This window comes from Durio zibethinus, chromosome 28, assembly GCF_047325235.1.
Source record: "Durio zibethinus cultivar Kanyao isolate XHJ-2024 chromosome 28, ASM4732523v1, whole genome shotgun sequence".
NCBI classification, from domain to species: domain Eukaryota; kingdom Viridiplantae; phylum Streptophyta; class Magnoliopsida; order Malvales; family Malvaceae; genus Durio; species Durio zibethinus.
In genome coordinates, this window is record NC_143189.1 from 4522453 (window position 1) to 4535753 (window position 13301).

Here is a 13301-nt window from a genome sequence, read left to right on the forward strand (position 1 = left end):
GTCGACCATAGAAATTAAGCATGATGTATGGACTTTAAAGAAACATTGGGCATTGATAGGCAATGAGAATGGGAGTAATTACAAGGGATTTTATAAGGGTTGAAGTGCGGTTAAATGTAGGACAATAGCCATCAAGCGTGATAAGCTGGCGAAGACCCGACAAGGGAGCAAACAACAGATTGTTGGTGGCAGCCGACTGGTTGGTCTTGTGGGTTTGCTTAGTTAACAAGCCTTGGTTATGTGACTGTTGAAGTTTGGCTGCCAAAACGTAGGATCAGCGCAGAAGCCAGAAGCAACCCATTGCGTTTAGGCACAAATGGGGTCTACGTTACCATATCCCAGATTATGGCAGACCACCCACCACATATGATTCGGATATCAAGATCTCAACTTCTAGAGCCAACAATCAAGAAGAACATGGAATTGGGCTTTTAACTCGTACGACTGTCAAATTCAACAGTACGAGGTAAGAAATACAATTTTCCCAGAAATATCTGGTATTTTTCATCTTAATCTTTTCTTTAGATTAAAAGAAGCCCATTATCTTACAAGACCATGTAATAATACTGTGTGCAAGACAGTTTTTATTGCCTTCACAATAAAAGCAGGGGGGAAAAAGCCATATCTAGAATTACTAATTAGAGCTCAACTGTCTATACAGGATTTTAATACTCTCTAAAAGTCAGATTTAGACGCCCTGGACGGAGATTTGTTTCTTCCAAGAGACTAGTTGGTGCAGTGTTTTGCTTAATAGCAGTCACGCCATGAAAGATGTGTCTAGACGTCCCACCAAATATCAGGACATCCCCAGATTCAAGTTCAACCTTTTCTGCGTTCTCCACATCCCTTTGGTCACCGTATAAAAATTCTGCTGAATCTCCAATGGAAAAGGATACCACAGGTGATCCTTTACGTAGACTTTCTGGACTTTCATTCCGATCCTGCAAACAGAACAATCCAAGTTTTCGATGATATGGATAGGAAATAGCCAAATAGGGGTAAAATAAAAAAAAAATCATAAAAATAAAGATGTACACCATAAAATCATGCAAAATAATGAGTCAGATATCCTTTCTTTGATCATCAAATTTGTATTCAGCATGATAAAATGCAGAACAATGTTCCGTAAAACAGAAGAAAACTCATTATGACTCAATCAAAACCGAAGGCGTTGGATACTGGTTTGTGAAAAAAAAATGTATGAGAATTAATTGTTGCAGCAACATAAAGGCAAGATTTGCTAAGACAAGGACTTTCTATGATGTCATTTGTAGTGCAAGGATGAAAAAAAAGGTTAAAGTTTGGACCTGGTGTAGACCCAGCCGACCACTTGCTGAGTAGAAATTCACAATACAGATATTTGGAGACATCCATGGGAGAATGTCTTCTACGTGGCTTGTTCTAGCCTTTTGTTGTATGAGGGAATGTGAATCTTTTATTGCCTTTTCAACCAACTGATAGAATTCGTGAGGAATAACTGGGGGTACAGCATTGTCAATCGATCGAAGATCTCCATAATTACCTGTCTCTGGATCCCAATTTTTACCAAGGCACATCATTTTCAAATGCAATTTTGCTCCATCACGGTAACCCGGTTCATAGAAACCTCCAGAAGCCAAACCAAGCTCTCTGCAAGCTTTTACAATTTTGACCTAGAAACATATGAAGATGCCAAGTAAATTAACAGTAGGCATTGTCCCAGATGCAATTAACCTTTTGTAACATGGTAAGGATTCATTTTTAATCATATAAAAAAACATCAAAAGCATGGTTGATACACCCAAAACCACTGGATGTGGGGCCATTGCATCCTCAAAGTTTCATCACAAGTCAAAAGATGACTTAATCCAATGGACAACAGGCTAGGAAACACTCTGCCTGCAACCCAAATTTAGTAGTAGAAACTGCATGCTTTAGAAAAATTTTCGATATAAAAAAGAAGTAGAACTTCAGCTGTAGACTGATTGCTGCCTGTTCCACCATGGTTAAATTAAAACCAACCATAGCTCAGAGACAAACTAAAGTAAAATACTGGAAACGGTTTTTATACATATATCAACAAGAGGGAAACACAAGTTGTTCATGAGTGAAATGGACATCTAGCAATTATTATGAGAATTCTTTAAAAGCAAACATAGCTAGAAAATTGACAAACAGTAATTAGCAAGCCTCACCTGATCACTTAAAGACAGATATTTCTTTAGAAGCACCATCCCAGATCTCAATACATTTCGTTTTTGGCCTTCCATAGATCTTTTAATTTCATCCCGCTTTTCTCTATTCTTTACAAGCAAAGATGGTTTTAGCATGACAGGAGTTCCGATTTTGGTCAAGCAGATGTCAAAAGGCTCAATCACTGCATGGCACTCGGCCTGACTCAAATCATCAATACCTGCACTATTTTGGGGACTCCTTTCTTGGGATGGTTCAGATTGCTCAGACTTGTCTAGCGGACAGGAGATGTTCACCTTGTGGGAGAGATCATGATGCAATAGAGATGCACAACTCTCTGTCTCCTCAGCTGGGGAAGGTTCAACCTGTGTTATTCCTGCACCAGGGTTTAAGCCCCTAGAACCCAAGTGACAAGACAATGAGGGAAAATCACTGTTAAGGTCTGCACATGAAGTGTCCCCGGCTTCAGGAGTATCATTTTGCCCTTTAAGTCCTTCACTATCAGGCAAAGACGTTTTCAGCCTATATACATAACCGGGGGCATTGTCATGCTTAGAATACCTTGACCCACTGGCCGGAGACATGCTATGCAAATGTCTCCCTCGGCTTTGGGATAATCCATCATCCTGACTGAAACAAGAACCTTCAACAGAATACCCAACCTGAAGATGGTAAAATAAAAATGCATTTTAAAAAAAGAAAAACTTTTTCATCAACTATAACCTCATATCCAAACATTAGCACCAGAAAAATATGGCAAGAAATTTGGACCGTCCATAAAAATCAAAACTCAGGATTTCGTTGCTAACACAAAGGATTTCAACCTGACTGTCTACGATAATGATAAACATGCAAGATAAATCTAACTTTAAAAAAAAATTAAAAAAAAAAGAAAAAGTGATAATTAATTGTAATTGCATAAATTAATTGAATATGGGTATATAAAAATTCTCCAAATTTAGCCACCGAAGCCCTTCAATTTTTACCAAGAGCTAAACCCTACACGTAATTTTTTTTGAAAAAAGTAACAAAAAAGAAACGCAAAAATGAGTAACTAGTAGAGTCAGGGAAGAAAATTACAGGGCTGCGACCTTGATCAGAATAACCTCCGCGACGCGAAGATCGGCCACCGCGACCAGAATAACCTCCACGACGCGAAGATCGGCCACCGCGACCAGAATAACCAGGAGTAGTTCGACCGCGGCCCCGATTCATGTTTTCCGGTGGATCAAATGGAGAGAAAATGTAAGGATACTGGCGGAAAATTTATTGAGTAGAATTTTTGCGACTAGCTTCTTATTTTTAATTTTTTTATTATTAAAGTGATGAAGACAATCAGGTGCAGAGGAATCTTAAAAAGGGCGAGAAATCTGAAAAGGAAATTAAAGAGGATTTAACAAGAAAAGAATTTTGGGTTTCTGACCTTTTAGTTCAAGAAATTTCATTTTCTAACAAATATTAAGTTTTTATTTGGATGTCTAATTTTTTAAAAATAAATAAATTTTTAGTTGAAATTTTTTTAGTTTACAATAAATTATTATTTTTCATTGGTGCATACAATAAATTATAAATTACCTTTTGCTAAGTGAAAATTGGGTTAGACTTCCATTATTTTTTTTTCATTAATTTTTATTACATTCATTAGAATATCCATGTATATGTCTAAGATTAATAAATTGTATTAATATTTGATATTTTATTAATATTTATTTTTTAATTTTACGAACGATATTAAAAAATTAATTTTTTATTTTTTAATTATATTTTAAAAAGCATGCATTATTTTTTTAATTTCATTTGTAGAGTTTAAAAATTTTATTATTAATATATTTGATAATTTTCTTTGTTAAAATTCATAGTGAATTATTTTTGATTGTCTCAATTTTGAATATTGAAAAAATATAAAAAAGTAATTTTTTGTTAATTTATTAAGCTCAATATAGATAAATTTACTTAGATTGATTTAAAAAAAGAATATATAAAATAAAACTTAAGCATCCTTCTTGTTCAACAAAAAAAAAAAATCATATTTGTTAATGGTAATTAAAAAGCTAAAATATTAAATAAAACCTTTGAATTATTCATTTTTTATAAAACCAATCATTTTATTTTTATTGTAATTAAATAATTCTTATTTTTTATTTATATCTAAATAAATCTTTATTTTACGAAAAATTTACGTTAAAAATTTATTTGAATATAATAAAAATTTAAATATTTATTTGAATCTAATAAAAATTTATCTAAATAAAATAATAAAATTTATGAATTTTTTTTATTATTTGTGCTTAATTAAAACTATATTAGAAAGTAATGACAAAATTAAACTCGTGAAAATTGAGTACTTACCTTATAGAATAGAAATTAAGAAATAAAAGTAATAAAATTTGATTAATGAATGGAAAATATTAAGTAAATTTGTTGATAAACATTTTGATTAAAATTGTTTAAAATAAAAAAAAAATTTGATGAATATCATCAAACAAACTTTGTCTTGAAAAACGTGATGCAATTTTTCCTTTGCAAAAAAGCTTGAACTAAAGAAACTTAATGCCTAAGCCTTCCAAATGTGTGAAATAATATACAAATTGCTTTAATCATTCGATAACTTTATTCATTGTTTATTCCACGAGCGTAGACTTTTTTTCTCATAATATTAGTAAAAAATATTTTCAGTTTTTATTTAAATGATTTTAAAAATGATTTAAAAAGAAAAACAAATTTAAATATGCATTCTTAATATGGGTCTCAACTTAGATCGATTTAGATCACAAAATTTCACTAATAAAAGGGCATGTGTATTATCATAAAACGAGGAGGATTTCGATAAGGTAAATGATCAACATAAAATAGACATTCTTCTCTTAATTTACAGGATGTTTGGATCGAGGGGAATTGAATGAAAGGAAAGAAAAATTAAAAAAAAAAATTGTTTGGATAAATTTTTAATTTAAAGGAAAGTAAAGAGATGAAAACTCAATAACTTTTAGTTTTTCTTATAGTCTTTTATTTTTTTAATACTCCAATTTAAGAGAAAAGTTGAGGAAAAGAAAGCTAAAAAAATTTTATTTTTGTAAAAGGATTATTATATCTAATTTTTTATTAATGCCAAAAGTCTAGTAAAAAAAACCTAACTACATCGTAATCTTTTTATAATATTTTCAAAGTTATCTTTTTTTTTTTTCAAATAAATTTCATGTGTCTCTTTCAATATAAAAAATTTTTATAATTTTTTGATAATTTGATCTTGATGAATAATTGAATATGAATAGACATATTTTTTAAGTTTATAAGATGTCAAAGTGATAATGTGCTGAAATTTTGATAATGACCAACAAATCCATTAATGCATGTTTGTAAAATATTTTTTTATTTTACTTGATTAAAAATTACTAATATAATAATAATTGTGAAGTTAGATAAGATAATAAACATATTATGATTTAGAAATACATTATAAAATCATAAACAATGAAATATTATAATTGAAACAAATTATTATAATGAATCATTTTTTTTTTTTAATTTTTTGTTTAAATAATAGTTATTAGAATTCATTTTATTTTTTTTTTATTAATTTTAATTATCCAAACAATGAATATGTATCATTTAAAAAAAAAAATTTTTTTTATTAATATTTATTTAAACATAACGTTAGTGATTAAAAGATCAATTAAAAGTCATGTAAGGGCACTAACCCCCTTTGCAGCCAAAAAAAATGATCAACATAAAATATATTCAAATTATAATGAGAAGTCAAATAAAATTTCAATAATTTTTTTTTGAAAATTCAAAATTATTCAAATTTAAGAAATGACTTAACCATGTTGTACCTCTGAATCGCATGGCAATCTGAAAGGTACAATCCCTGACTAACACGACACCCTGAAAATCATAGATAAAAAAAAAAAAAGCCATAATTTGTTTTTCTGTTGTCTTTCTTCTAATAAAAACCCTATTTTCAACTCTCTTTCTCTCTCCATTTAGTTAACCTCTTAAGACTTGTTGGACCAGCGGTCGTTTACTCTTCTTCAAATCGTTGAAATCTACAAAAATACAGAGATCCATATGCTATAATCAGGTATTGGTTCTGTAAAACCAATAGTTTTTGCTTCATTTTGTAAATGGATTGTAATTGTTTGATGTAAATCGTTCCTTTTATTTGCAATGGTGTAGAAATTCTCCATGATATGAGATTTTTTTCTCAACTGAGTTTATGGGTTTTGTTGGAATTCCAGAAAAAAGTATATATTTTTTTGTTAGATCCTGATGATGTCGATTAGATGGGTTGTCTTTGGTTACATTAATGACCATTTTATTGGAAAAGAATAACTGGGTCGATCTGGGTTTGGATCAACGATGAGAGACTAGTGAATATGAGAATTATAGAATTATTAATATACGAATCGAGTTTTTTTTTTTTTTTTGTTTATTTGGTTAATTTTAATGGTTTTAATAATAATTGTGGAACTGAAAAGTGTTGTTTTGTCATCATTATGGTGTTTTGTTGTACCATTAAGATTTTAGAATCAATATGCTGAAATCTAGTCAATTGGTATTTGCTGCAACTCTTTTTTAAATTAATATTTTAATATAGAATTTGGGTTGTTAGTTTTGACTTAAATTGAGTTTTTCTTTTCAATGCCTAATCAGGATGTTAATTTTGCTTTTATATTAGTTTGAAGGGATTTTGTGTAGCTGAGAAATAGGGGAGTAAAGATGGTGAAGATGACAATGATTGCTCGTGTTACCGATGGTCTTCCTCTGGCAGAGGGACTAGATGATGGTCGTCATTTGATAGATGCTGAAATGTACAAACAGCAAGTTAAGGCTTTGTTTAAGAATCTCTCCAAGGGCCATAACGAGGCTTCAAGGATGTCTATTGAAACTGGCCCTTTCGTATTTCAGTATCCTTGTCCAGGTGTCTATTTTTTGGATGCCATATTTCTAGAGTTATGACATAGGTTTATACTTTCTGGTATCAGTTGCAAGTGCATTTAAGTTTTACTGTTACCTTGACCTAAGTTGTTAGCTATATCATTGAAGGACGTGTTTGTTACTTGACAATGTGTGACCGTGCTTATCCTAAGAAACTTGCCTTTCAATATCTGGAAGACCTCAGGAATGAATTTGAGCGTGTTAATGGAGCTCAAATTGAAACAGCTGCCAGGCCTTATGCCTTTATTAAATTTGGTAGGTTCCTTTTCTTTATTGTTTGGCTTTTCCTGCTTTTCTTATGCAATTAGTATTTCTTCCACTTTGTTCTGAGCTGCTTCTCTGACTGGGCTTGATTTTTTTAATCTTTTCTTTGTCTTTAAGATACATTCATACAGAAAACAAAAAAATTGTACCAGGACACCCGTACTCAACGGAATATTGCAAAGTTGAATGATGAACTCTATGAAGTTCACCAAATAATGACTCGCAACGTACAAGAAGTTCTTGGTGTTGGTGAAAAGTTGGACCGTAAGATATTCCTTTCTCCTTTCAAAATAATATTAGGCCATTTTTACAACATTTAATTTGATAATTGATTGAATTTTGTTTGAATCAATGCGCCACAACAATGCCGAAATTTACCATCATGAACTAGGTAACTGTTCTTTTACAATTTTAATGCATCTGTTTGTATTGCATGTACAGTTAAAAGGGGGAAAATCTTTTAGGTGAGACTAGCCTGTTGATTCTATATCTGGTTTGGCCCCACTTTAACTTATATAAATTACCCCTCAATTAGGTGATACATATTGGAACATGGACTGATAACTGGATGATTTTAGTTTATATATATATTATATATGTTTTTAAAAGGAAATATAATGCTTCTTGTGTGAGTGCATGTGCAGGTTTTGTAACTTTTGTTCCTTTGATAGTCAGCTTTAGCTGTTCATAAAACATTGATTTGCATTAATCATAATAAAGCTTGCTTTACTTGTCTTTGCTTCTCATTGAGTGTTTCTGGAGTGATGTACCTTGTATATCAGTTCACATTATGCCAATTAACGTTAGAACTCTGCTTCTAGTCTTTTATTCTTTATTAGCAATTGGCATGCAGTACAAAGGCAGAGTTGATTAAGGTTGCACCTTGTTGCTGCCTTATCTTCCTTCTAAGTATTGCCCTTAAATTGAACTTACCTAATATTCTTCTTTTCTGATTGTTTAATATGCTATATGTTCTCTCCCTCTTCTTTTTCACTGGCTGATAGATTGTACTTTTGTATGTCTAACCAAGTGTGCATTTCACTCTTTCTTTTTTTCCTGGATAATATAGAGGTCAGTCAAATGTCCAGCCGTTTGACATCTGAATCTCGCATATATGCTGACAAGGCAAGAGATTTAAATCGACAGGTTAGTTTTCTCTGATTAGTGAAGAGCGTAGACTCATTATTTGGGGACATTTCTCTCTCTCTCTCTCATTTTTTTAGGTTATGATGTTTAGCTTTTGCTATTTGACATTTTTGTTCACGATACTAAAGGTTTGCTGCTAAGTCATGATGTTCTTGGTGGAAAACATAGGTGATTGATATAATATTCTTGATCTGTGTCACAATGATTCCCTGAGCATGGACTGACTTCTCTGGATAAAAGAAGGGAAATCAATTTGTTTGTGTTGGGCAATTTAGTGCATCACTTAGTTTGAGTTCTAGACTTTATTGATAGGGATGAAGACAAACATGAGGTAGTTACATAAGTATTTCTTTGTTAAAATTCATTCTGAAGTTTGAATGCTCGCTTTTTCATCACAAGGAGTACATGTAGCACCGAAATTTGATATGATTTATATCGTATAGTTTGAGTGAAGTTACCGTAAATAAGTACAATGGATTAAAGATGCTTTGACTAACTTTGTTGCTTAGTTTCCTTCTACTCAATCTGGATTTCTTTTTCCATTGTAATGAAGGTCTCTTTAGCAAGAGCTTAAGTCAATTTTCCATATCTTGTTGTGGCTGGATTATTTTTGCAATCTTTCTTGATTCGTTTTGGAGATCATAATTGTCAGCAATACTGAAGTTTGAAAGTTCTTTATCTGTTTCATCAATTTGCCTGTAGGCTTTAATTCGGAAGTGGGCTCCTGTTGTCATTGTGTTAGGAGTTGTCTTCCTCCTCTTCTGGGTGAAAGCAAAGTTATGGTGATTCAACTGTGCTTCTTATTTTTAAGAATTCATCATGGAATTTCTTGGGTTTCTCTTTGTTGCTGTGGGTAATTTGTTGTCCACACCTGGAGACCAAACATTGGAGTGAATTCTGGTTTTTGTTAATCACACAATTCGCTGAAGCATAGCTACAAATTTGCAATGGGGAATTGTGAAAGAGGGACCCTACCTTATGAGCATATGATCAAGACAAAACTATTCTTTCTATATGTAAAAGACAGAATACAATAGCAAAAATCGTAAACTGCTTAAAAGCTTCTTGTGGTAATTATTCTAACTACTATCACATTGTTGCCATTTTCCTTTGGACTTACTAGTGTTATTTAATTTTAATCTATGGCGCATCATGATCATGGGGCAATATCTATGAAGAAGATCTAGTTAGATATATCAAATTAGTTTTACACTATGACATAGCCATGTTCTCATTATGATTTATTTGCATTTATTTACAAACAAGGTGGTAGCAGCTGAGTTTTGTGCAGTGGACAGGATTAGATGCATAGCTCTTTGCCAAGCAATCATGTCAGTGGCTTTGTTGACGGTCTTGCTCTCTATTCACTTTAAGGGTGCAAATAAGATAGATGAGTTCTGTCCACCGAAGGCGAAGGAGTTAGACAGTGCTACCTTAACGTCTAATCTTTCTTTCTTTGGGCCAACAAGAAGATTCATGTCCTGAAATGGCACATTTTAAACTCTCAGGATCATATAAAATTCAAAGGTATTAAGCTAATCTAGTGTTTCACCTTGTTCAAGTTTTAAAAGACGAAGATGCTTTAGGTCATAGTTCATACCACGGCTTTGTCAGGATTATCAAGATTGATATTTGGATGGATCCACCCTGTTTGTATTGCCTACATTTGAGAAGGAAAACCAAGTTTAGAATTTAACCATACCGGTAGAGCCACTTTTTGTTGTTTTGGGCTCGTAGAAAGCATTAACAGGAGATAAAGGACTATTGATACAATTTCGGTGTCTGATAATTGCATTACCTTAACTGCTGCGATAGCTTCTACAGCACCTGTAGCTCCCATCAGGTGGCCGGTCATGGACTTCGTGGAGTTAATTCTTAGCTGCAGAAAATACTAATTAACAGACGTTTCCATACAGTAATAATGATGACTCAAGAATCAAAGATTAAAAAGAGCCATTGCATGCAATGGTATTTTTACCACAGGATTGTTGCCAAAACAACGGACCAACGCTCTCAATTCTTTCAGATCACCAACTTGTGTAGATGCAGCATGTGCATTTATGTAGTTTACATCTTCTCTGGCTACTCCAGCATTAGCCAATGCTATCTCTATACAAAGAATCATCCCTTGCCCTGAAGGCAAAAAATAATCTGTTAAGTGCTTTTCACATATAAAATACATATCACTAAGTTAAAAGTAGATACCATGATATTTCTAAATTTACCATCAGGATGGGGCTGAGTTATGTGATACGCATCTGTAGCAAAGCTTCCGCCCAGAAACTCCGCATAAACTTTTGCATCTCTTCGCTGCCATTTTTACAATTACATAATAAAGCAGGCCTCCTCTGTTATATCATGATATAGATGAGATGTATGTTTGAAATTATACCCAGCAAGTGTACCTTGGCATGTTCTAACTCCTCAAAAGCAAAACCCCAGCTCCTTCTCCAACGACAATTCCATCACGATCCTCATCAAATGGAAAAATCTTACTCAAAATGCAGACTAGAATTTAAGAGAAGTAGTTTATGAAATTTAAATGTTGTGCAGGAAGCTTTACAGTGTCCCATGGGCATGAAGCTTTCGTCGGATCACAATTCCTCTGTGAGAGAACTCTGCATGATCCCACACCTCCCAAACCTGCAACTCAATATTAAAGAAAATAGGTAAATCCATGAACTAAAAATATTTTCCCAAATCTAGGATATAAATGGCGTTTGACTTTTACCTATTGGATGAAGTCCTGCATCAGAGCCACCAGAAAGCATCACGTCCTGCAAATCATCTTATATTAGAGATAGTAGCAGCACTAACTTAAAATGTTTGCGTGTTATCACAAGTCATGTAGGAAACTTATTGTTAAAAACAAGGCTTCGTTTGATCCCAATATCAATGTAGAAGTGAGATATTCACTGTCTCTCCCTCGACAATATGAGCAGCCGCACTAAGTATACAATTATTACTTGTTGAACAAGCTGCTGAGATCACATAGTTTGGACCCATCCAACCCGGTAATTTTGGCATCTAGTAATTAACCTTGTAATCAGGTTTACTCTCGCTGTTCTTCCACAAGGAGATTTGAGTTTAGTGGTTTACCAAATCCGTTGCTAGTACTGCAGAACCCGTGCTGCCAGAGGTACACTGAAAGGATTTGTCGTCTTTGATGGAGTCATCTTGTTATCAAACCATTCGTGGAAAATCTGTTTGAAATCCGCCAAAATACGGTGAGAAACATGAGCTAAGAAGAAAAATTGATGCTATGACTATTGAATGAGTTCCATTCAACAGTTTATTTAGTCTAAGCTCAAAATTAATCTTTGGCACTTCAATGGCACAAAATTACCGAGATTATGTGAAAAAAAAAAAGGATTTACTTACCCTCAAACCTCCCAGTCCAGAGCCAATTATAATTTCACATTTAGTTTTATTAAGCTCTTTATTAACTTCATCTGTAATCCCACCGTCTGCAAGAGCTTTCTTGCCAGCAGTTGGAAGGTAAAGCATAAACTTATCCGCCCTCTTTGCAAGCTTTGATGAGACAACCATTTGCTAAGAAAGACCTAATCTCTCCACCAATTTTCTGTTAACACAAGAGCTAGTGTAATATTGTTCAATATTCAGCGAAGTTACTAAAAAGGGTTAATGTTTAGAATGGTTCATGAATTATAATAAAATGTTTAATATAATTTTTGAATTTTAAAAATTTTTAATATGATACTTAAATTATAAATTTATTAATTAATATAGTAATTGAAAGATCGATTAATCGATTATAAATCATCATTTGAAGTTAGCTACATTAAAGGTGAATAGTGCATTGGTTAAAAAATTTATAATTCAATTAAACATTTCATTATATTTCAAAGCCCTATCGAGACATTAACCCTACCATAAAGGATATTTATAATTCACTTGTAGCAAAAGCACACACCGTTGGAAGCTGAGAAGTGTCAAACTTTTCTATCTTACTTATGCCACTAATACCTTGAAGAGCATTGTTGTAAAATATATCTGGGTCATCACCAAGTGCGGTTACAAGACCAATCCCTGTCACAACAACCCGCCGCTTTTCCCTTTGAGACATTTCTTGTGTCACTGGTTTGCTTGCAGGTTGTAGAGACGAAGCCATTGCTCTTCCTAAAAGCATAACAAACTAGTCAGGAATTAAGACTTGGATAGATAAACAATTGAAATATTGAGTTCATTACCACTGTTGCAGCTTATTAACAGAAGTTTCTTGGGAGTGAGCCCCTGGTTCTGTCTCTTTGGAGATTGAAACATAGGAGAAGTTACAGGGTGGTCTCTCCTTTTAGGCCTAGGCGTGTAACTAGCAACAAGCCATGCACAAAAAGGAGAGGCAAGAGAGGAAGCAGCCATGGTAGAAACCAATGAAATAATTCACGCAGCAAGCAGATCAGAGTAGAAAGTGCTGCAACAAACAGGAATTATAGAGAAGAAAAAAAAATGCAAAATGCATGCAACTAAGTATTCATTGCGTAAAGGGTGAAACAGTTGAAAGAATTTATGTTGGACATATCATAACAGGTTTCATTATTAATTAGTAGTGATTTCTACAATGTTAAAAAATCGTTATATTTCATAATTTTTGGAGGAGTTTTCTCCTTAAAAGAGGCATACTTTCTGCTAAAAAAAAGGCAACTGAACAGTAAATTTACAATGAATGTAGTATTGCATGCAATAATAAAATCTAACACGGGGATACAAAAAAAATTTCAAGTTTAATGCGTGCAGCGCAAAATCAAGAGGTTTTAGGAGTA

General features: G+C 33.0%; 2 protein-coding genes and 1 pseudogene across 6 annotated transcripts; 1 reads left to right on the forward strand and 2 right to left on the reverse strand.

Moving 5' to 3' along the window:
- Positions 1–479: 479 nt before the first annotated feature.
- On the reverse strand, positions 480–3635 carry LOC149510673 (DNA N(6)-methyladenine demethylase ALKBH1C-like). 2 transcript variants are annotated; one of them, XM_089757106.1, is made up of 4 exons: positions 3253–3635; positions 2175–2834; positions 1308–1652; positions 480–941 (listed from the first exon to the last, which is right to left on the reverse strand). In XM_089757106.1, the coding sequence occupies exons 1-4, from the start codon at positions 3385–3387 to the stop codon at positions 666–668; spliced, it is 1416 nt and encodes a 471-aa protein (XP_089613232.1). In that variant the 5' UTR covers positions 3388–3635; the 3' UTR covers positions 480–665. The 2 variants fall into 2 exon arrangements, with proteins under 2 accessions (XP_089613232.1, XP_089613233.1); XM_089757107.1 differs by having other exon boundaries at positions 3264–3610.
- Positions 3636–6011: 2376 nt separating this feature from the next.
- Positions 6012–10293, forward strand: LOC111280730 (25.3 kDa vesicle transport protein SEC22-1-like). 3 transcript variants are annotated; one of them, XR_002689050.2, is made up of 7 exons: positions 6028–6253; positions 6851–7079; positions 7205–7365; positions 7492–7638; positions 8444–8520; positions 9223–9590; positions 9787–10293. XR_002689050.2 is itself a non-coding variant. In XM_022868165.2 (6 exons), exons 2-6 carry the CDS (start codon positions 6892–6894, stop codon positions 9304–9306), a joined length of 657 nt encoding a protein of 218 aa, XP_022723900.2. In that variant the 5' UTR covers positions 6015–6253; positions 6851–6891; the 3' UTR covers positions 9307–9659. The 3 variants fall into 3 exon arrangements, 1 of the variants encoding a protein (XP_022723900.2); XR_016334977.1 differs by lacking the exon at positions 9787–10293 and having other exon boundaries at positions 6012–6253; positions 7492–7765; positions 9223–9262; XM_022868165.2 differs by lacking the exon at positions 9787–10293 and having other exon boundaries at positions 6015–6253; positions 9223–9659.
- On the reverse strand, positions 9787–13235 carry LOC111280729 (3-oxoacyl-[acyl-carrier-protein] synthase II, chloroplastic-like; annotated as a pseudogene). Its single transcript, XR_016334978.1, has 13 exons — positions 12732–13235; positions 12455–12660; positions 11902–12103; positions 11646–11723; positions 11437–11547; positions 11252–11297; positions 11084–11163; positions 10926–10993; positions 10746–10830; positions 10499–10653; positions 10319–10399; positions 10121–10180; positions 9787–10001 (listed from the first exon to the last, which is right to left on the reverse strand). The product of XR_016334978.1 is annotated as a 3-oxoacyl-[acyl-carrier-protein] synthase II, chloroplastic-like (transcript).
- Positions 13236–13301: the final 66 nt, after the last annotated feature.